Source organism: Haliotis rubra, unplaced genomic scaffold (genome assembly GCF_003918875.1).
Source record: "Haliotis rubra isolate DU_JTF1 unplaced genomic scaffold, ASM391887v1 Scf431, whole genome shotgun sequence".
Taxonomy (NCBI): Eukaryota; Metazoa; Mollusca; class Gastropoda; order Lepetellida; family Haliotidae; genus Haliotis; species Haliotis rubra.
In genome coordinates, this window is record NW_025767115.1 from 120,107 (window position 1) to 145,783 (window position 25,677).

The 25,677-nt window shown below is 38.9% G+C and overlaps 1 protein-coding gene across 1 annotated transcript; it reads left to right on the plus strand.

The window, feature by feature from the left end:
• The first annotated feature begins 7,353 nt into the window (after positions 1-7,353).
• Positions 7,354-21,416, plus strand: LOC124289065 (salivary glue protein Sgs-3-like). Its single transcript, XM_046725660.1, has 4 exons — positions 7,354-7,762; positions 17,317-17,343; positions 20,255-20,593; positions 20,989-21,416. The coding sequence occupies exons 1-4, from the start codon at positions 7,693-7,695 to the stop codon at positions 21,414-21,416; spliced, it is 864 nt and encodes a 287-aa protein (XP_046581616.1). The 5' UTR covers positions 7,354-7,692.
• Positions 21,417-25,677: the final 4,261 nt, after the last annotated feature.

Below are 25,677 nucleotides of genomic sequence, written 5' to 3' on the forward strand. Positions count from 1 at the left end.
AATTATTTACAGACAGCCGCCATATAGCTGGATTATTGCTGAGTGAGGCATAAAACAAAACGCACTCACTCTTGTGGGAAGCACCAAATCTCCACATACTCTCTGATGGGACTGTAACATGGACGAAGACATTCATCATGTCAAATATCTAATTTTATTAGATGGTGTCGGACATAATAAAGTTGTTTCCACAGAACACTGTCCACATATAAATATAAATTAACACTCAAATAGTTTCGGTGGCCACAAATAAGTGTTTGAAAACAGTTCATTTCAAGTTTGAAATTGTGGTATCATATCACTTAGTTTTGAGTGGAAAATTTAAATTTGCGAATTTATGTCTTAAAAAATGATATTATATATTATATATACACAATATATACAATATTATATAGCCTGCATCCCAAATCGAGTTTTGGACATTTCCTTTGTTTATTGAAGATTTGTAAACTTCCTATTCATAATTAAAGAATATAGTTTGGGGTTGATTAGGACATTTCTTATTCAAAGGTTTGGTTTGAAACCAGGTCAAGATTTGTAGCCGCTATCAATATCTGAAATGTAAATATAGACCACATCAATATATATCCTAGTTTAGTTATGATAATTTACGAATTGCCTTATTTTACACATTGACTGTACTATATATCTCAGAGTATCAATATAATTGATTTCATGTATTTTGAACCCGTGAAGATCTTCAGCAACCCACGCTTAGTGACTAACGGGATCGGGTGGTCAGGCTCGCTGATACATGTTTGGCACATGTCATCGAATCACAATTGCGTAGATTGCGTAGTTATTTACAAGTCGCTGTCCTACAGTCTGGCTGAATGGGGTGTTTCTTCACGTCATAGCTGTAAATTAATCATAGAGGTGAGCGAATATGCTATTGGTATCATAGACTTATGATATCCACCTCATACTCATAACAAGTAATGAAACTGATCAAAGTATACGGAGTTGTACTGTGCAGTGTCCTGGGGGAACGTATGTCAGGTAAGGGAAGTAAAGCGAAAGCAATGGGCGCTACCTTGTCAAATGACAAACAATGGATTCCGATACAATCAATGCAGGTAAAGAGGATTAATTTCAAGCATGTGAATATGCATGCATATCTAGTTTTAAAGGGTATTATAGTTATCAGTCAATCGTGACCATACTCTGTTTAAACCATTATACAATTAGAATATCGATTCTTTCAGTAAGGTTCTAGGTTAAGGTTTGAGTACATACGTAAACGGGAAACATCAGTAAACAGACAATGTCTTGTAATGCCAATAATTTTAGTGAATTTATGAATCTATCACATATATGAATGACATGAATATGAACGGTTTATGCTGGTCATCTTTGTCGCCGCAGTTCTGTGGTAGCGCTCCCTGAGCCTATTGGAACGTCATCTCAGGTTCGGTTCACCCTTACTGTTATAAATACTCAAGGCCATTTAGACAGTGGTCAGATATAGCAAATGTTACATTTGTCATTTGACGTTCTAAACGGCTTTGTGTATTCATAACGTTAGGTGATGGCAGCAGTGCCACTTTGTACTTGTCAGAGGGGTACCAAGCACTTGACTTAGACGACAACTTGCCAGATATCCATTCTGTGGGTGAGTCGGTCATTGTGTGACATTGTGTGCTGACTTTGTACTATGTCTTTATAGCATCATGTATACATGGATATATGTAGATGAGTGCATTTCTAAGTGTAAACGTATACTTTTAAGAGTTGTCACGATCAGAGATAGTGATAGTAGTAGGTGAAGTAATGGCAGTTTACGCCATGCTGAGCACTATTCCAACCTTTCGCGTTGTCACCGGAAATAGACTTCACTGATTGTGTCGGTATCCTCCTGTTACGCAGACAGGCAGTTCGCAGACGCCTTAAAACAACAACATTTAGATTCAATGAACAGATTAGCTACTACCTGTTACTTACACATTGTAATGGAATAGTCCTAATAAAAACATAAGATATCTGATACCAACAGGGGTGTAGCTGCCATTGTAAAAAAAAGCCCGGGCTTACACATGATTGTTGTTGAAAAGGTTGGGCAAGCCCTCAATACTATCTAAATATACAGCTTTGCAACCTATCGGGCTTACACGAAAAAATTGCGCCTGACTAAGTACATATTCATTTGATAACAAGAATGACATAATATCTTTCAAATAACAATGTATAATGGTAGCACAGTAGCTTCCAGTAGATACTTTTTAATAGAAATATTCTATAATAGTTTTCTAGTTCAGTGTCTGTCAATCGACTGTCTGTCAATTGGAAGATAATGACTGTGTCCAGTCGAAGCCGGATTTTACGCGTGACGAGCAAACGCCTAAACGACTTGGCTATCTCACTGCTCTGTAACAGATATTAATGTCTCCATCTATCCATCTGTTGTATGTATATCATTTCAAACCTTACAGACATGGTAAATTGTTACATTTCGTATTAGCACTGATGGTAAACTTATCATTTCTTATTAGATTTACCTGTATGTACGGGTGTAAATAACAAAACGATATAATAGCAAAATTGTAATGATCTGAATCGTCAAGTACGAAACCAACATTTAGATTTACAACAAATCAATAAAAAAGTAGGGTGAAGTGAATCTGATATTTGCATTCATAGTATTGTATCTCTGTCAGCCAGCGAGATAGCCAGGACGAGTACAAAGACGCACAAACACATGAATGGACATTTCTTTGTAGGTGTTTGAACGCGAAGCTAAACTCCATTATTCGTCACCTCACACCAGGTGACAGTGTGAAGGTTAAAGGGCATCGATCAATATATTCAGTGCCATTTCGTATTCTGTTAATTTTCATTCACATTTATGCGTTTCTCTAAAACGAAAGCTCAAAGTAGATGTTTCCCTGCAAACATTATTCTTCACGACCACTACGATTATTTCTGGAACACTTTGTAAAATGTTTCTATATATGATCACGTAGGGCAAGCTGACAAGCAGTAGATTTCTCAACGTTATCGATAAAAATATTCTCATGAGCGCTATGTGTCGTGCTCAGTTGTAATACATTGTATACGGTGAGGGGCAGTGGTGTGCTGTATTCTGACTTGTGCTCCAACCTTACAGGCAGCTTCGGGAACACTGGGAACTGTAAGGAAATTTCAGGACTTCTGCTTTGGTGTTAAGGGGAGTTAACCTATCAAATTACATGTCAAGCCACAACAAGACCAGTGTTGTATATGATGATCATAACACTCTGGAACTCTGCTGGCCTTATTTTGTTGGATTACTGTAGTGAATATTAAACCATTGTCTTTATTACTGTAATTACTGCTCTGGTATTATACTGCCATTGTTATATATGTACTGTCACACAATTTTGTACTGCCATATTAAAACCATTGTACTGGTCTGTATTCATTTGTGATCTCACTTAATTTTAGAATACAGTTGTTAATTACAATACATTTCTTTGTTGTTGGTTTGTGTCATTTACGGACTGATATATCGACCGAACAAGTCATGACGTCATATCAGCTGCAGTTCACTGGGATACGGTTTCCTTGTCTGATTCCTTGCGCAGACAGGCAAAACAACCGAACAATGGGCGTACATTACTCAAAGGATAGATTTCACAACACGATAACCCCTACACCCTGTAATATCTTGCAGCATTATGAACCCGAGCGAGGCTGCAGCGTTACGTGTGAGTGGTATTTTATGACGCTTTTAGCCATTACATCGCAACAGCACGATTGAAACACCAGATATGGTCTTCATGTGGTACCAATGTGAGGATTAGAACTCGAATGCTTTGACCATTCGGCTACCCAACCACTCGGGTGAGGTGGGCTCTATCGTCACATCGGCAATATTTCAGCCATATCGTGACGAGAACAATTAATAATTTTATTATAGATCAGAGAAATTAAAAATAAAAGCCTGTCGACGAAGAACAGTAAAACTACTAGTGTATATCTGGTATCCATTTAAAACTAGTAATCAAATCTAAAACAAGTTAACTAGAAATGACAAGACAATGTACAAACAGGCTATAGATTGCCAACAACTGAAGGTAGATCACAATACTAGGGACCATGGGGACTTACAGTACATTTGCTTCCTGCATGGACCCTAGCTGGATTTACACCATCCCTTCAGCCACAAATTAAAATAACATATATACTACGATTAAAAATAGTAGTAGGTTTAAATTTACCTTGAATGTTTTGGGACTTACGTACCCTCTCATGAGGACAGAGGTGAGGCGAGGCGAGGCGAGGCGAGGCGAGGTGAGGTTTAACGTCGTGCTTGAGAATATTTCGCACAAATGACGAAGTGCATGCGTGTGTGTGGCTGCTTGTACTAGCCCAGACTTAAGCTGGTTTTATAGTGCTAGCTCACTGAGATACCATGCCGCAGTGAAGCATGAATACCCCACTCGGGCACATTATACTGACTCCGAGCCGATCAGTAATTGCTGTACCCATTAATGCCGAGCGTCAGGAAGGGACCAACAAGTACCCTATTTGAACGTCTTTTGGTATGACGCGGTCGGGTATCGAACCCACGACCTTCCACTCTCCGGGCGGACGCTCTAACCACTACACCACGGAGGCAGTCCAACCGCTCCGGTGTTGAAAGAGTTGTTGAAAGTTTCAGGGATCATCTCCATTTAGATAGAAGGCGTCGGTGGATGAATGCGCCGCTGGTAGCGATAGTCCAGAGGTATCAGGGCGGTAAACACCATGAATGGTGAACAATTGACTAGCCTTTGCATGTGTTTATGACGGATGCCACAGATGGGGCACCATTTCGCGAACAACTGGTATCGTGACTATTTCATAGGGATTCCTAAACGGATGATCACATTATAGCGGAAATCGTACAATTGAGTCATTTTTAGTTGAGATTTTTTTCCAGATGTGCAAAAGGGTTTCTCACTTATATGTGTACATCGTACCTTGGTAGGGAATCGAAACCCGACCTTCTGTGAGGCGGGAGAAAACATTGATCACCAGCCTACCCACTACACTTAGACACATACGACTTTCGTGAGTAACCCCGTGGCTTTAGTAGCAATATTTCAAAGTATAAACTAGTGTAAGTCTATCAGTTTTACATTTCTTTGAAATTTAATTATTTATATGCCTGCAGGGAGGTACGGAGAAAACTCTGAGAGGGCTATACTTACTCACGCCGAATCCTGAATATAAAAAAATCCCTCACCACTGGCATTAAACACAATGACAAAGGTAATACAGTATGCCTGACCAGTCAGCGACCTGGGGGACAACAATGGCCACAGAGTTCCCCGTTATGTGTCTGCCATCACCCAAGTAAAATGCAGCTCACAGACAGAGGGGTGGGCTTTGACCTTGTGACCGAAGGGTATTTAGTGATTCGTGCTTCGAACTACGACGAATTATGGGTTTCATGTGTAGTGACAAAATCAAAATAGGTCGTTGGATTAGATATAAAAGTGAGTGTTCATTCTTCAATTTGTGACAACCTTTCGATCACTTAATCCAAACTGTAAATTGTTGAAAATAACTGCAATTTTTCACTTTCCATGTAGTTTCCCTTCGTAGCATTTCATATATCATTGAATCTGATGACGCCACGAACATTTTTAATGATATCATTGGCAATAAAAACAATATGCGAATATTTAATATTTTCCGTGTCAAAGTAGTACCGTCACCCGTTCAAGTACGTGCCAATATATGTGTTGAGCGGTTGTTTTCTCATACATATTTCAGCATCACCATGCTACGACGTGGATGAAATATGAAACCTTTCAAATTGCAATTTCTATTTATTTCTCCAAATATTTGAAGATTATCTTCATGTAGCCCAAATTAAGTTATTTCTTATCAATTCTACGTTAGAAACATTAGAAGCGTTTATCTACTTTTGGGCGTAGCTCAATCGATAATTTACTATTGATCATTTTGTGAAGTATAATGCATGTGTGAGATGAGTTGTTTTTTTTCTATATAATGTTTGTCTTAAAAACCAGGCTTTCTATAGTTTTAACTGTATGGAAACATGAGATAAATAACTCACCAAGTTAATAATACTACGCACAGGAACGTGACTGTCAACAGTAACCTACCCTTGCTTCACGGTAAGATCAAGTTAGGACTGTCTACAATTAGTCCAGCGTCATTTTTGCTCTAGTAAGTGTCGACTGGAGCGATGCGCAGTCACATGGTTGATTACGTTTCATTGGGGCTTACTATTGTTTTCACTCACTGGTTTGAACAATGCAGAAACAATTATCTACAGGCCCACATGCTAATATTGCTGAAACTTAACTGACAAATAAAAAATGAACACTCAAAATATACCACCTGATATCTGATATACAGAGTGTTTTTCGTTATATATATATGTATATGAATATAATAACATTTTAATTTTCATCTTGCTCTGTCTGTTTCAGAAAATTTATAATTGAAGGGAAGTAACTCTTCGTGTGCCATTTACGGGATGTTCTCATTATCCAGAATAATTTGTTTGCTCCCATGCTCTTTGTTTATAACTGTAATTTAATATAATGTGTGCAAGATTTTTGTCAGTTTTGCTGAAAGGAAATCAGGGAGATAGTGAGTTTGTTCTAGCGCCACTTATGTAGGTCTCGGACTTTTACAACTGCGGAGAAACAAACGAGCACGGGTATGAGGCAGACAAACTTATATCGGGACAAACCGGGATTCGAACCCATCATCATCACATTATCCAAGGGGGCGCAACTCCTGAGACAAAGCCACCCAAGAATTTACAACACTTTCATGGAGGTCTACTGAATACTCAGGTCTCGCGTGGCGAACATATACCACAAAACTTAGGCAGAACACAGTGTACTATTTAATCCATTCAAATAGGCAGCATCAATTATTCAACAATTATTATTACTATTCATTACGTGCATTTTGACATAAACCTTATTTCCTTACGATCTGTGTAATACACGAAACGGTGCATTGCCTCTAAGCTTCTCTGGGTTTTGTTTTCATACGACGAGCGTTTGTTTCAATGAAGTATTTAACGTGAAAGGCACCAGCGTCTGAACAAGCTCCTCCGTCCAACAGTCCAGCTTCTTCTGCTTGTCAACGTGTCAGAACACAGTGATTCTAAGTAATGTACTTATTGATCCAGCCGACTGGCATTGTAATAATCTCTGATCCGCCAGGTACATTTCAAAGCGTAATCAAGCCACGTCACGCTTCACCGTACATGGCGTTATTTTCATTTCCACCCCCCGGGTGTCCCCTGCGCCATTTTGTCTGCGCAACCGGTTCTGTGGCTAAATATAGCAACGTCCTGCTTAGGTGTAAATCTTTAACTAACAACGAGAACCTTCAGCAGAGGTCCGACAATGCATGCTTATGATTCACGCAGTTTCTGATCACACGAAGAAGGTTGAGCCAAGCGAAACGCCCTGCAACGCTCCCAGCCATCCACCCAGACCCTCCTCCTTTACATACCACAGCGTAGAGCCCACTATTCTTCTCGGGATCTAGAGCGCGCCCTCAATAAGCAACCTGTTTGGCACATCGGGACTGTATTGTAAAGGTCCCGTGGTATAGTCAGAAACTTGTTGAACGGGTGCTTGCCTGATCAGGCGAGTGTATCCATCCTCTACACCGCGGTGTGGACTGACTTTTCGTTTCGTGGTGTCCAGAATATTTCCGTGTGGACTATTAAACATGGCAAGGTGGGCCATGTCCTTCTTTGTGGGTCTTTTGACACTGTGTTCTTTATCAACGTTAACTGAAGGTGAGTTCACTGTTTATGTTTTTCTGGATATTCGTTGTAATGGCGGAATACCTCTTCCCATGTTCACTGATAACCGACAGCCACACTTTACTACTTCAAACCACTGTGACACTTTGTTTTCTTTGTTTACAATTTCTGTCAAGGAAAACATGACTTCAACGGACAAGCATGTACTTTAGATATTGCATACTTAATCGGATTAAGTAGCAGATTATATACTTCTGTATACTATTTCTACAAAAAAATCTATGTCTTTGTATATTGATGAATGAAGTGTTATATGTTACAATGCAAAAATATAATAAAATACGTGAATTAACTTTATGAAGTTTGTAATGGTGCGAAGTATCCGCCATTGTTTTGAATAACGTATATCAGACCCTGCCGTGACAACGTACGTTCGTATAGGGCCCGTTTACTTCATTTGAAGATTCTATGCAGCAGGTTGACAACACGAAACTACCACAATGTATTTCAAAATCCACGCCTTGGGAATAGGACAATAACAAAGAGAGGCGTAAGCAAATATAACCGAAGATGACAGTGAAGATTGAATAGGGAGCTCCATTGTGTGTTCAACTCTTTGTTACTGTACACGGGGAAAACTATATTTACCTTTCCACTGTACCTTACGTTTTGACATATGCAAACAGAAGGACAACGTGGTAGAGGAACGCTCTATGTGTGCTTCGGTAATAGTTTGAGGATTTTCCTGTGAAATTTGAACTAGGATGCTATCTTGGTGAACAAAAACTACACGTCCTAATTTACGCTGAACATCCTTCTACGCAGACACCATAACTGTTAATCTCCTCAGCCTGCCGGATAGGTGGGACTAGTCCCCTTCTACCATGTCTGACTTACGTTAGACAAGAGTGATATTTATACGCGGTTTATGAAATAAAAGTAACCAAACATTTACAAGCACGCAATACTAGTATATCTCACTGACTTGAGTTTAATATCAGTGTTTATGAATCACTTTCAAATAGTGATTGTACTACAGAAATGATAATCATGCTTTGCCACACGGAGGAGACCCACACCACCAACACATGTAAAGGCACATCAACTATGCACCAAACAACTAAGCAAAATTCGTGTGACGTTCTTTGAAACCTTGGTAGGAAGAGCATGTGCAATGTACCTGGAATGTTGTGAGATGTTAACACTAAAGGCTAGAGATGCTGTAATATATATCATTAGATTTAAAAGGGGAGTTGACCACAAGACATTCGAACTAATCAAACTTGTCATACAGTCTTGAGGAGAGTGTTTGAATCTTATACATACATCCAAATATGAAACAGGTGACGCAGTGTCTCTAATCTCGTATGTTTTTTTGTCAAGGAGGGTATATCAGTGGAATGGAATTAACAATGTGATGGCTATTGTACGGTATCAGATCATATACACATCTGATGCTTAACTAACACGTCTTTAATCTTCCTCAGGTTTCACATGTCACAAGTGTTTTCTGTCTGTGACAGTATCACAAACTGGCTTTGGAATGAACGTTTTCGAATAAATTCTGTGCGAGAGCACATGTATTTCAAAAAGAAAAACGTCCTCTGAAATTGAACCTTTCTTGTGTTCAGATATAAGACTGGGAAAGTCATGACCTACAAGTTTTGTTTGGGGGCTATTTGTCACGCTTGATGAGAGACAGAACAGTCGCAATGAAAGGTCACATGCAAATCGCTGGCCATGATGTTAGCATGTGCTGCGCAATTACAGCAAGGCCAAAGCAACATGTTTTCCCTCACAGAGGAGAGCATAACACTCCCTGGTTATGTCCAGGGCATGGATTAGAGATTATGTAACTAAATGACACAAACAACCGTACACATCACCTATTCTGACGAATGTGAGAAACGACTTGTTGGGGCATTGCCACGTAGGCGATATGTCGAAAGTCGTCCAGACACAATACGTGCAAGTAGTAATCGCCTTTGTTACACAATTTCGGCCAGACGGTGAATGACCCTGGAGTTATGACCCGTGACATTGTGCATCGCATTCTTATACCAGTAGTAGTCCGGTTTAGAAATTTTCGGAAAAGGAATGAATAAAACGATTTGTGAAATGTTAGATGCAGCTGCGCAGATCATGGCCTGCAAAATGACTAGATCTTCGTTCTGATAAAATGCTGTTATTGTTGCAAATGAAACAAATCTAAAATGTCTCAAATTGTTCATATTTTATGTGTGACTGACTGACTGACTGAGTTTAGTTTTACGCCGCTTTTAGCAATATTCCAGCAATATCACGGCGGGGGACACCAGAAATGGGCTTAACACATTGTGCCCATGTGGGGAATCGAACCCGGGTCTTCGGCGTGACGAGCCAACGCTTTAACCACTAGGCTACCCCATCGCCCCTTTTATGTGTGAGATAGAGGCATGAGGCTAAATAACTTTAAGGGTACACATCTCCATAACATGTCTTTGCGGCTGTCAAGTGTGGGTATTCAGCAATATTCCAGTCATATCGCGAGTGCCTGTATCATAGTCCCTTGATCATGCAAACCGTTGCTGACACATGTATCCAATTCGAGCCACAAAGACACTCTCACAAATAGACAAGGAATGTCTTGCTACAGACCTAAATGAACCAATCTTCCATAAATGAGTATGATTCTTAATAAATTGAAGTGTCAGACTAAACGTTCTGTAAATGACGGTATGTACGTGCGAACATATTGCGTGGAATTGAGTCAAATCATTGTACTATATGAAAATGTGATAGTCATATATACAGTTACGTTTAACCAGGGAGTCCATATAAGAAGACTATGCTATTGCTTTAATGTATTCCCGTTATTGTAAACAAGTGGTTGACATTTAGGGTCCCCCCAATCAGCGAACCACTCAAATTTGGAATCATATGTGCAATGACAGATTCATAAAACCGTGGTACGAACAGGTTGCTGCTTTAGAGGGTGTATGTAATACTTACTGGACAATATACCCCCTGGCAAACTATAGGCTTTTTAAAAGCAACTCTTCTTAGTTAAATTTAAGACCCAAAGGGTTAAATACCTGAAAATATTAACTCTCAACTTGACATATGAGCAAGCGAACACAGAATGAAGGTGTTGATTATGTGTATAATACATCAGTACTTGTGTACACTTGGAACCTATAATGGCACCTCCCAAAAACAAAATATAATCGTAACAGAATGGAAACTTGACTTAACTAATAGTCCTCATAAGGCAGTTGTCATTATACCTTACGATCTCTGAACTGCCATAATAAATCAATGCACATTTAATAAACGGGAAATGCTTGCTTTGTAAGTTGACATCCTGTGAACACAAAAGTCATTTAGTTTCTGCACATTTCTCGCAAAGTAAAATTTCCTAAGATTCAGACACATCCAACGTTCATGCTAACATGTAGTACCCAGAGGCACACACTGGCATTGATCTTCTTCCCTTCAGACAAACCATTCAGTAACATTACGTTCAGGTGAACATGAAATCTTCTTCCCTTTAGGCAGATTTTTAGTTGATGTTGAACTGAACGTATGTAAAGAAATATGTTGCTTTCACAGTGTAATCTTCCTGAAAATGGCCCCAATCCAAATTTTGAACACAGAGACTGTTCCTTTTGAAGATATACGTTTATATAGATGCTCTTGTTATCTTAAATGTGCTTAATTAAATTTGACAGCTTGTAATTTTCGGATTACCTATCTCAGCTGTGTAGCAGATACTGGAACGGCAAGGAAGTATTACTTCAATCTTTCAAAGAGAGTACCGCGGAGGTAACGTATTGTACGTCAGTACCACGGCGCATCATACGTGTGCACATTGCAGCCTGAGTAGTACTCATTGGCAACAGGATGCGGAATCAAAGTTCAATATATTGGTCTTAGATTTAAGGATGAAAGAGAGAACGTATTTCTGTACGTTGATCGTATATTTAGGGCAATCATGGGACAAATAATGAAACTTTCTGTATCCATGTTACATTTTGATTGGCTACTACATATGGTGCCAGCCCACGCTTGCTTGAAAAATGGTTGGTTTTTATCCGAGACTCCTTAGATTAAAAACAGACCAACAAACAAATACACACACACACACACACACCTTTTAATAAAGTTAATTATCGTTTAATCATTGATTTTTTAAAAGAGATAGATTTGTTAAATGAATTTTGATATATGTTTTGTAAATAGATAAAGTTTTATAATTGGTAGTTCAGATTATCAACTTGGATTGTTAGTGGCTGTATCCTCAAAGAGGGTTGAAGTAGCGTAAAATTATTGTCCTCCTGAGAGGGTACGTAAGTCCCAAAAAACTTCAAAGTGAAATTTTCTTGTACCAAGTTTTTAAACGTAGTATTTGTGTTCTTTTAAATTTCGGCTAAATTATCCTACACTCGCCAGCGGCTGAAGGGATGTTGTAAATCCAGCTAGGCTCCATGCAGGTAGCAAAAGTAATGTAATTCCCAATGGTTCATAGTTTGGTGATCTACCTTCAGTTGTTGGCGATCTATAGCCCGTGTTTTATATTGTATTGTCTTCTTTAATTGGAATGTTTTAGCTTTGTTCGCTAGTTTTATATTATATCTGTGATTATCTAGTATTTTTACTGTCCATCGTCGACAGGTTTTAATCTTCAAAATATTTTCACTTTTTATTGTAGAAATTGTTTTCGTCACGATATGGCTGAGATATTGCCGATGTGACGTTAAATATTAACTCACTCACTCACTCACACACACACACACACAGACAGAGAGAGGAGGACACATTAATATTTTATGAGAGTCAACCACAAACTGCTTCAGCAGATGCAACATTATCGAAGAAATGGAACATGGGAAAAGTGTTTTCTTGAGACAAACGTGCTGCGCAAGAAGGCATTACTTTAGATCTACAATCTTATCTATCCATATTGTCGTTTTATAACAGACATCAGCTAATGCTTACACTTAGACTTATACACTGTCACTGAATGTAAAACACAATCAATGACGAGCCTCTCGAAATATTATTATCATCATTATTTGATTACTTTGCCATTGTTCACTGGGGGTATTGAGGTAACATACATAAAGTTGTGAACGACGGGTCAATGTGTAAAACCCATTTCTGGAATCCTCCGGCGTGATCGGGTTGAAATATTGCTACAAAAGAACGGAAAGCACACTAAATCACACCTTATATTTCTGTGTGTTATTCACGTCGCGTTTGTGAGTTCTTGTACAATTATTAATTTTACATCGTATGTTAAAGTTTAAAAGTATCTACTAAGACCCGTGAACATCCTGGTTAGAATTGGTCTTCAGCAACCCATACTTGTAAGAAGTGACTAACGGGATCGGGTGGTCAGACTCGCTTGACACGTGTCATCGTGTCCCAATTGCGTAGGTCGATGCTCTTGCTGTTGAACACTGGATTGTCTGGTGCAGGCCCAAACTATTTTACAATATATTTAGTGCGCAATATTTCCTGAAAACCAACCAATGGACAACTAAGATCTTTCAATGAACATATTGAATGTAACAAAAGAGGTATCTATTATGTACGTGATATTGTTTGCATCAACGGAAATTACTTGGCATTGATCCGAGGGCACCGGGAGGTATGGCTTGACACAACATATCAAGGGTCAAATACCATTATCATGTGACAATCCATTTCCTCCACGGGTGTATGTATTGATTGTATTGTCTATCGCTACAATTAAAGTGCTGGACAATAGTGGCTGCATATCGATGGCTGTACTCTGTCGCTGGTGGTTGGGAATGTTTGCCCCACACCATATCTGCCTTCAACGATGAACAATGATATCGCTCGTACCTTGTATTTGATAGCACCCTCGTTTCCAAAATATACGACATAAGGTTTGATTTCGATTTTCCAGTCGTGATTTACTCTTTTTATACACCATCGGTTCCTTCTTAAATCGTTGTCATTTATCAGTTGCGTCAGTTTTATAGGAGATTATCTTCTTATTGCCTCGAAAGACACATTGGTTTATATGTCCACTGAATTAAGGCTTGCTAATCACAGACATAGTAAGTCAGTGTCAGAACGTGCAGGGTGGACATCCACAAGAATTTATCAGGGTCTTCACTGATTTGGGTTGTCAATTCACATAACTTTCATCAACATTTTACCTTTTACGACATTAGGAATCGGTTTCGGCAGATATTCGATACTGATTTATTTTGTTGATTGGCAATAAAGAATGAAACGACAGATTTATGACTTGCCATGAAACCGAATTCTCATTGTCTCTGACGAAAAGGCCACAGCCTTAGGGGTGTCCCTGTTCGTATCTATGTATCATGAATGCAAACATCACCTCGGGTGAGTGAATGCAGTCAGCAGTATTGCTGCTATATATATCACGTATATCACGCTAATTTATACCACGACGTCCAATGTCAGACATTGTTGATATCATATGATGAACAGTCCACGATGTAGAAAGGCAGGCAATGAACCATGTCACCATGCCTGACTGCCTGATAAGATTCAGTCAGCTGTACTTAACGACAATCAATGGAGTGTTGTAGACTTAGTCTAAACTGCGTCCCCTCATGTGAAACAACGTAACTTCTCGCTGTAAAACAAATTTAGAAAATATTATAATCACAGAGCTAAAGTCCATACATCATGACTTGTTAATACAATATATATTGACACATCAAAGTCATAGAACAAATGAAGACATCATAACTAGTTAATACAATGTAGATATATATATCTGAATTATAGAACAAAATGAAGACGTTATAAGTTGTTAATACAATGCAGATATATATCTGAATTATACAACAAAATGAAGACATCATAAGCTGTTAATACAATGCAGATATATATATATATATAATATATATATATATATATCTGAATTATACAACAAAAGGAAGACATCATAACTAGTTAATACAATGTAGATATATAGCTAAATTATAGAATTATATGAAGTTATCATAACTGATAACATAAATCTATATATAAATGCATACAACAAAATAGAGATAGCATAACTTTTCATTACAATATACTTATAAATATAAAAGTAAATTAAGACATTAAAACTTGCCAATACAGTATAGATATATACCAAAATGATAGAAAATATGACATGATGTGATATTAATACAATATACATTTATGTCCTGAACTGAAGACATCAGTCCGTTTGTATAAGGGTTCACATATTGCATCCATAATTGGACTGTAATATACCACACTTCACTGACACGTTCATACGTCCTAACACTTAACGTATACATGTTTAACATAGAAAATGAAATACGATTATGTATTCCTGTATAACAAACAACGCCGAACGGTCAGGTCACTGAGGTATACACTTTATTTAACACTATTATGTGTCATTCAAAGATTTTCCATGGAAATGTAAGGTGTCGTGGGAATATATTCCTCGTGAGAAATACTTCTAGTTTATGAAATCTCAACTACTTTACCAAGCTCTTGAGGTAGCTGAATCGATAGCCGTATAGAATGCAACGAGTTTAGACATATGAAGTTTCGTTTTGTTTGTTTGGGTGCTGTATATTGCTAAACCCAGCCATTTACGCCTGTACACGATCTAGCCATGCCGTCGGGCGTTGATACGCAATGACTTACGTCACACATCATAAAAAACAGATCTCTTACGTCACCTCTTAAGACAAACATTGGTTGCTGGGGACCATAACGAGGGGGTTCACACTGATTGGGTTTATTGTAAAATGGCAGATAATAGCTTTTACAATAGGTTCAAACTTGCGCCAGCAGCAATGAAAAGCCGAGCTGGAAGTAGTTTATCTGCATAGGAAAGAAATCAGATAAAACTGCAACAAATATCGATACTTCAGGTAACAGAATATTTATCATTTTGAATCAAAATGACGAACACCAGCTACATGCAAAATGATCCACCAGGATCATAGATAAAGGCAATGCAGGTTATTCGATTTTAGGCTGTTGGGACGTTTGGACAACAATCACTCTCAAAGAAACTTGTGAAATGCCAGAAACCCTAATGAGGAAGGTATGAAAGATATTACGATCACTCATTGGTTTAGCTCGCTAAATAATTATAAAAATTAATTAATTAATCAATTATAAAAACCGAACTCAGTTATAGATCACTGGTTATATCGTCTTGTTTTGAACAGAGTATTTACAATAAAAATATATCATCGTCACATGACACTAATCATGTACTTTAGAAACTATATTATGATTTTATGCATTAAAGTATCATGAAAGTGATTTAAATTTGGACTATAAGATCATTTGGTACAAGGAATTCACATCCATCATGACTATATAAAGTTAGTTTATAGAATGTGATGTGTACATATTTAACATTACAAAACGGGTGTGTTTGTATAATAGACACTTAATTTTTAATTGATATTTGAAATAAAATGCCCTCATCGTGGCTGAAGCTGCCAACACCTTTGTTACGCTGAATGAGGAACATAGTGATTATTGTACCCGTCCTCGCTTCGATGCACTTGGATAAACACAGTCCTCAAGTATAAGGAAATATAGGTCATACGTTTTCCCCTAAATCAAGTTGGACATGGGATACGGAGATCTCTGTTTATAAACTATCTTCTACACATTGAATAGAACGCACAATAAAGTTGATCATTTAGAACATGGATGGGGTCAGATTACGCCCAGTGCCCATAAATGTAGCTGTGTTTGTTCAAGTCTGGTTTGAAGTACTTAAAGTAGACTCCGGATTGGTGGTTTGGGCCGATTTGAGGTACATGTTATGCAATAACCAGCCTGAAAAACTGGTTTGGTGTGATTGAGGCCTATCTGGAGAGACCGGTTTGCCATTTAAATGCGCACATTATTCAGCGATACATCGTACCCGTTTCTGGATTATATTACATGTCTCGTCGACTGCACTGTCAACATATTCTTTTAAATATGAACAACGAATATATGCATTTTGAATGCATATTTATTCTGCTCAGTTTTTAATAAGCAAATGAAGATGAATTTGCTGGTAATGATGTTCAATTAAAGCGTGTTATGGGAATATTAAAACTGATTGCCCTAATTTTATCAATAATGATTGAACAATTCTCAAACATTCTGAATTGATACGAAATAGTGTGGCTTCCACCCACATGCATAACATTACCAGTAAATATGAAACACAATTTACTTTTACTTATAATTTCTTAATGAAACAAAATGTTCACGTCACTCACTGAGGGCGAAGATATGTCCTTATTTTTCAAGAAATGGCTCGGCAACCTCAAGATCCGGGTTCGCTTCTCTTCTTGGGTAAAATGATTAAAGCCCACAGTTACACAGTGGTACACAGCCTTGTTGGGTGACATTATTAACAGCCTCATAAAACAATCTCCATCACACACGTAATGCATCACTTTGTTATTATCAGTAACTGAATTACAGTTGCTTCGTCAATAGGTTGACGTGTATGCTTATTGTCTATATTACTATAATGTTTTGGTATAGTTTAGTGATTATATAAGAGTGACATGGTTTTATTGAAGATATTAAAGGATTATGTTTTTGTGTTCCAGGCGCCTGTGCGACGAGCGGTTCTGATGGTAAGTTGCTATTAACATATTTCGTTGAAGAGCAAACATTACACGTATATTGCAGGAAGGAAGACGTGCTGTTGCTCTGATTCTTCTGTTGCATTTTGCATTGTGTTCCATGCACTGGCTTTTAGAAATTAGTGTAGCCATTGTTTTTTGTTTAGAATGAATAACATTTGCTGCTGAATACCTTGTCTTTTTCCCTGTTTTACTTGAATTAACATATGTTTTGGCGTTCAGATGTGTGTTTTCGTTCACCGTGCATAACATTTAAGATGTTGTTTATGTCTGCACCTTTTCAGAATAAGAAATACATTGCTTTTGTGGACAAAATGACGGAGTGGACAAAACAAGGAGTGAAAAGCAACTGGTTAGCATATTGCAGTTTCCGAAATGACTCAGAGATCAGACCAGCGAAAAGCTCTGTTGTTCGAATTCTAATCACATTTTTTATAGAGATATTTTTGTGTGACAGCAGAAACGGGTCCCACACACCGTACCCATGTGGGGAATAGAACCCGTTTTTTCACTAATGTTAATTATCATTTAACTATGACTTTTTAAAAGAAATAGAGTTGTTAGATAAATTTCTATTACAGTTGCGTAAATAGATAAATGTTTTATGATTAGTAGTTTAATTAACAACCGATATTGTTAGTGGCTGTATCCTCGATGGGGGTTAAAGTATTGTAAAAGTATTGTCCTCCCGAGAGGGTACGCAAGTCCCCCAAACAATTATCGTAAATTTAAACGTACTACTATTTTTAACCGCAGCATATATGTTATTTTATTTATGGCTACATTGTAAAAAATTGCTAACATATGATGGTGTAAACCCAGCTAGGGACCATGCAGGCTGCAAAGGTACTGTAAGTCCCCATGGCCCCTAGTATGGTGATCTAATTTCAGTTGTTGGCAATCTATAGCCTGTTTTTATATTGTGATGTCCTCTATAGTTAAAATGTTTTAGATTTAATTACTAGTTTTGAATTTATATCTGTGATATTATAGTTGTTTTACTGTCCTTCGCGTTGACATATTTAAAATATCTACCTTTAATTATTATTACTCTATAACTTGATTTAGTCACGATATGGTTGAAATATTGCCAAAGTGAATGTAAATTTTAACTCACCCACTCAGTCGGACACGTTCCGAGTGAATCCATTTTTAGACAGTGGCCTAACTGCCACTTAGGCAAAAGGATATTTACGTACAAATTACAATTGTTTGTTCAGATACAATACATGGAAAGGTCTCTTGGCAGGATAAAAATAATATCCGTTCGGGTCAAAATACGGAGAAGATGCAAGTGAGAAAAAGGTCAGAAGGGCGGGTAGAATCAACTGCCAGTTTTTACGAACAAACGTGGTGTTGCCCTTGGCAAAAGAGACTTAACCATCCGGAATATGGGAACATTGTCAGTATTATCAAACCAGTGGTCCCCGATACTGAAAACCAGTTTATAACTGGGACGTAGCTGAGAATGTTTATGATTAGGAGATAGAAATTGCGAAACGGTGTAGCGAGGACACATGCACAGATCTAGAATGAGTTTCTATATCTGTGACTGTAGACCATCGACGCTCATTTTTTACAAATTCAAAACAACTGGATGTGGCCGAAATGCTTCCGAATTGTAACCTTGTTTCATTTTGTTGCTATGTGTTCATCTGCCTGCATTTTGTTACGCTATGCACATCAGATGATCGACCACGCCGACAAATATTATGTCTCATAGACTGGGTAAGTGAGTGAGTGAGCTGAGTTTTACGCCGCATTCAGCAATATTCCAGCTATATGGCGGCGGTCTGTAAATAATCCAGTCTGGACCAAACAATCCAGGAATCAACAGCATGTGCATCGATCTACGCAATTGGGATACAATGACATGTGTCAACCCAGTCAGCGAGCCTGACCACCCGAACCCGTTAGTCGCCTCTTACGACAAGCATGGGTTACTGAAGACCAATTCTAACCTGGATCTGCACGGGTTAGCCTCGGTAAAAGAAACCTCCCTTTAATATAGGGAAGTTACTCTAGCGGGCAGACCGATAGAATGCCACTTAAGTCCAACAGAAGTGCATGTAGACGTTTGTTATTGTGCCTATGTTATCCATAAAGTATTAAACTTTTCTATTATGCCTATATTATAGTATACCGCCCTCCAATAAACAAGTTTCAGTTTGAACTTAATTGACGTTTGTTAACACCCGATAGACACATCACAAACCTACTGACGTAGTATGTACATCAATGTGCCCATTCCAGGAAACCTGCAATGCTTGGTTAATGTTTGTGAGAGATGAGAAAAGGCATTTTGATGTCAGAATTTAGGAACGCTAACATCCGAGAAAAAGATTACCTACACCTGCGTATGGGAAGGTTGAAATCCGGCATTGGTTCACGACATGCTACACAAAATGTTCATTCCTCAAACAGGATATTTATCCCCCCAAAATACACTCGCGTGGTAACCTCTCTCTTTCTAGACTCCTCCTTTCTCCCTCTCTCCTTGCATGGATGTCGATGTCCTGTAAGAGGTTTCATGGAGATAGAATTCACCTATTTCCATATTTTGTCACTTCCAAATTATCGTATCAGTGACAACAATGATTTCGGATGCAATTCCCTATTTTGACTTTCTTAAATTGTTTGTTAAGGGAACAATTGACTAGTCTTTGCGAGTGTTTGCTACCTGTGCCAACGCTGTCGCAGAATATGGACCCATGTACGGGAACATCTGGCATCATCAAAGCTGCTTGACAGTGATTAATAAACACATATAAATGATATAGTGATGATAGACCAGGCCTTCAGAGGTCTAGATCGTTTGCTTAAAAGAAAAGGGTGTGCACTTTTATCTGACTGACTGACTGAGTTTGGCTTTACGCCGCTTTTAGATGTTTTTGTATTGTAGTCATCCAGATGTGTCAGAGCGGAACAACAACGGGGAGTATCCTCTACATCGACGCCAGCACCACCATCCAGGGCAATGAGCTATGTTCCTGTACCGCTACTCAGTCCAGTGGTGGACAGGTGGAGATATATGCTGTTAGGGGCTCAACCTTCAGTAGCTGTTCAGTACGAGTGGATGTGTATAAACAGATGCCAAGCCAATACTCCAACATCTACAGCGTACACTGCCTGCAGGATAAAGCGTACACCGGCAATGTGGCGGCAAACACTGATGTCATGTACAACATGACAGGTCCGGGAACCATCGACGCCTGTGTCATGATGCGCACCTTTGCCACGGGTACTGGCTCTTCAGTATTACTATTCCTTTCATGATTATCCCGTTTCTTAAATTACACAAATTGTTAGACTCAAGCTAGATTTGCACAAGTCTCTAAGGTTCAATGAAAAGTTCGAAAAAGATATAAACAATGTCCCCTTATCTAGACTTGCCTCTTTGAGGGATAGAATTACTATGCAGCGATGGGCTTAGCATTTAGTACAACCTTGTAGCTAGACACAAGCCAGTGACACAAAATAATCGCCAAGAATAGTATCATGATGATAACTCTACCATGGCGATAATGTTACCAAACCATTACAAATGTCATTGTTATGGAAACATAGAGGATTACTATGTTGGTCAAATTACTATGTTCATGTATCTGTTGTTAAATGGTTATTTATAACCGATAGGGTCAACGATAACAATAACGTGTTCACCAAAGATACAAATCGCCACAACGATTGCGCCAGTACCAACCACACAGAGGCCGACAACACAAGCACCAATCACACAGGGACCGACGACACAAGCCCCAGTCACACAGGGACCGACAACACAAGCCCCAATCACACAGGGACCGACAACACAAGCCCCAGTCACACAGGGACCGACAACACAAGCCCCAGTCACACAGGGACCGACAACACAAGCCCCAGTCACACAGGGACCGACAACACAAGCCCCAATCACACAGGGACCGACAACACAAGCCCCAATCACACAGGGACCGACAACACAAGCCCCAGTCACACAGGGGCCCACAACACCGACAACACAAGCCCCCCCAGTCACACAGGCACCGTCATCACAAGCGTATTTTAATATTAATAAATTCTAAACACTTCAGTTTAAAAATGACATCCATAAAACGCATTGAAAAAAAAGAATTTGTAAGCGTTTCCTTTTCTGACATTTGGTGTCATACGGAATCCCACATATGTTGCAGTGCCTGAGGTTGCTGGTGGAGTGGCTGCTGGCATCGTCGTCATCATTTTGTTGATCATCATAGTCACTTGCTGCACGAGCAGGTACGATACACATATATATTTAACTTTCAGAGTGAGTGAGTGAGTGAGTTTAGTTTTACGCCGCACTCAGCAATATTCCAGCTATATGGCGGCGGTCTGTAAATAATCCAGTCTGGACCAGACAATCCAGTGATCAACAGCATGAGCATCGATCTGCGCAACTGAGAACCGATGACATGTGTCAACCAAGTCAGCGAGCCTGACCATCCGATCCCGTTTGTCGCCTCTTACGACAAGCATAGTCGCCTTTTGTGGCAAGCATGGGTTGGTGAAGACCTATTCTACCCCGGATCTTCACGGGTCTTTAACTTTCAGAATGTAGACACGTGGAGGACATATCCAAACTTGTGGCATTGTTGACCAAATTATGTCCCTACTTCGACTTCATGTTTGATTGGGTGAACAATTAGCTTGCCCCTGCATATATTTGCATAACGGCGACCCCAATTCCCACGTTTGTATCATCTCTCTCAGTGAAAGCACATAATCATGACATGGTCGGAATTGTACAAGCGACGTGAGATTCTGGTGCTCGTATGAATATACGAAAAATTATTAAATCAACCAAATAGTACTAGTGTGGGTCAGTATTGTAACAGAGAATAAATACTCCTGTTGGTCAGAGCTCCAGCCTGTCCTTTGGTGGCTTAGATTGATTGTGCCCATCTCTCATTCATCTAACACTTGCACGTTTTGTTCCATACTACTACACTTCTACATGATATGTGGGGCGGTGGGGTAGTCTAGTGGTTAAAGCGTTGGCTCGTCACGCCGAAGACCCGGGTTCGAATCCCCACATGGGTACACTGAGTGAAGCCCATTTCTGTTGTCCCCAGCCGTGATATTGCTGGGATATTGCTAAAAGCGGTGTAAAACCAAACTCAGTCAGTCAGTCAGTCTACATAATATGTAACTGTAGGGTCCACTAGAGGTATACAGATGATGATAAACCTGACACAACTTCATCAGTTATGTATTATGAACGCACAGGTGAACAGTGAGCTTTGGGATTTTTGTTCAAAACGAAAATGGCGGCACAACGATTATCATTTTGCACGGATTTGCCTTCTATATTTTTTTAAACACAGCTTAAATAAATGTAGCTTTGTATGCATGTTCAGAATTAAATTGTTTAGAGTATACTGAACGTTAAAGTACTTCAACGTGGGAATGGGTCAGTTGGTTTGTTTCAAGGTCACTTTCAACACTATTGTAATACTGTTTATTTGTGGTCACTTTGTCCCATGTATTGGTTTATCACTTTGGTGAAACCCTCCACCAGAGGTATGTGGGAGATATACAGGTTTATAATTACGAAGAAATCTTGGATGGGAATCTTCTGATGACACTGGCTAAGTATTCTATAACAAGAACCATTTGTCGACTTTCGTTTCTGATAGACTGTGCTTCACAATTCAGGAACCGGTCAGAGAAGTCTGACGAAGAGATGCTGAGAGGTCGCGAGAGCCCAGACACTGAGATGACAGAGAAACAGGATGGAGACGGCTACGCCTTCGACAACATCCTCTACCACGCCACGAACAGCACCGGCAAGTCCGTCACCCCGACGGTTAGCGACGCAGACACTCAGGATTATCAGGCTACCAAAGGCCTGGAGGAGCTGTACGCCTCTGTCAACAAAACCATCACTGATTCCACTGATATCATGTGAACTGCGCAAGTTGTGGTGTAAGAAGACTTTGGTGTTAACGAAAATGATGTAATAATTATCCCCACGAGACAGATTCTTGTAAGATATTGAAACTTCCGTAAAGTGCACCTACCCTTTTGACGAACATTTGTTTGGTGTTTTTACTTCGGTTTCGTACTATTGATACTCAAAAGGAATTATTTTCTGACACATGGACATAAGGTTATATACTCATGTAATATTTATAAACCTTGCAATGACACAACGTCCCTATTTCTGCAATGCTGCGTTCTCTACTGCGGCTTTTTACGCAAAGAACGCAAAAAGATTGTATCTTGTCAAAGTCAATATTCTAATCTTGAATGAGATGATAATCAAAGCGTACAAGGAGGCAGCTGTATATAGTTCATTGTACTGTGTCTCGCTGGTGGTATGTCTTAGCATGTCAACATAGAGTTCACGGTTTGTACACACCGTGCATGTTACCATATCCCAGGAATACATACTTAGCACTGTGGTAGTGACGCACACCTGTGTTGCGTTCTATAATATAGGCCGTTTAGAATGCCTTCAATTCCAAATGAATGTGATGGTGGAGGGACGCAGTGTATATACACCATTGCAATATTGACCATCAGAATCTTACATATCAGAATGCGAGCTTGGGTGTTGTTGTACAAAACAACCTCAGCGTTAAGACTACCTGTGTTAAGGTATGTGAGTAACGGTCACCTTAGCGCCAAGACTGCTTTGTACGACGGCACCCAGCTGTTTTGTCAAACCACATGACAATGCACCTGAATGTATGTGGCACATATGTGATTAATGCATGTGAATGTCTTATCAGACACATGAGTAAAAATCAGACAACTAATACATGATGGCATTCAATGATTATCCGATGAACAAAATCGTATTAACGGATTCGTAAAGAATGTCTTTGTATCTGACTAATGCTTACATAAGCATCTTCTTTCCATAACTAAATGACAAGAACATTTCACTGTCATCATCTACGCAGATTCTGTCCTTGTTCATTGCCATGCTAACCTGTCATAAACTTTACTCACCTGAAAATTAGTCGAGCACAGCTCTCAGAAATTTACAATGGATCATTCCTCCCGAGGAGACATAATTATCACATTAGGACACTGTTTACTGGTTAAAATGCAAAGAAAAAGACTCGTTTATATCTATCTGTATATATTAGAGGAATATAGAGAATCATGTGAAGAATTCGTTGTTCGGCATAAGCGAGTGCTCTGTTTAAGTGCTTCATATCTTCAAAACCAGACTGTTGTAAATAAACATATATTACGAAAAATTGTTAAGAACTTAATTCTTTGTAAAGAAATTGACACTGTAATATTCAATATCGTGATAAACCGTGTGTTGTTTTAACATTGTCAATCCTTTCGCTTTTGTTGTTTTCTATCTTGTAAGCAAGTTGTAGAGATGTGATATTATCCACCACTTCGTTTTCATGTTTTCTTAAATAAAATATATATTAGAAAAAATTGTATATTTTTCCTTATACTTTAATAAAAATATTTCACCATGTTTCATGTCTTGATTTCTACTTGATTACATGCTAAGACAATACTTTCCATGAACAGAAACGATGAGATGCTTGAGATGGTTAGGGCTGTTCTAACTCCTTATACAACACATGATCCAGGTTTCACGTGAAGACCAGTATAACGTATATATATATTGCTTCATTTTCCTATAAACCACATAAATCCATCTCTATTTCCAACGCAGAGACACGTATTTGTGTTTGCTTAATGCAATCGAACTCTTAAATATACACGACGTCACACACTTTTGAAACAATTCTATCGTATTGCCAAATTAATATTGGTGGTCACAACATAACTTTTAAGTTTAAATAGACGAAGAAAAATATAGCTTTTTGCTATAGTGTTTATGCATTACTTAGTGTCGTAACTGCCGATTGGGTGTCAGTAGACCACACCACAGTTACCTATTAATATAGCCATTCCACATTGTTCAGGAGAGATGTAAGCTCAAGTTCTACACTCGCTTTTTCCGTCAGGGGATGTTAAGTCAAGGAGTGAGAGGTCGGACGACCGTGATTCCTAAGTAACAACATTGCATTCATGTACTAGGATACATTCATGCAATAATTAAACCAACAGTCTGTCCAGGTTCTATACTCAATCCCTCTCTTCTTTACAAGGTGACTCGGACTGGACAGGACAGGACAAGCTCTTTACCAAACGTGGAACTGCAACGATCGCGATGCGAACGTTCTGTTGAAACCCGCACCACTTTGCTAGTACAGTCGGTATCTTTTTAAGGTGTTCGAGCCTGCTCCGCCCTTGTCACATGTCCTGATACGATATTCCTGATTCGTTACATCATTCCATGGTATCATGTCGTACCTCGTCCAAGGA

Bases quoted from the DNA above. Each gene is read 5' to 3' on its own strand.
- LOC124289065 (XM_046725660.1), top strand. From the start codon at position 7,693: ATGGCAAGGTGGGCCATGTCCTTCTTTGTGGGTCTTTTGACACTGTGT. The intron at 17,344-20,254 runs GTAAGTTGCTAT...TTTGTATTGTAG, and splicing joins TGCGACGAGCGGTTCTGATG to TCATCCAGATGTGTCAGAGC. The intron at 20,594-20,988 runs GTACTGGCTCTT...TATAACCGATAG, and splicing joins GATGCGCACCTTTGCCACGG to GGTCAACGATAACAATAACG.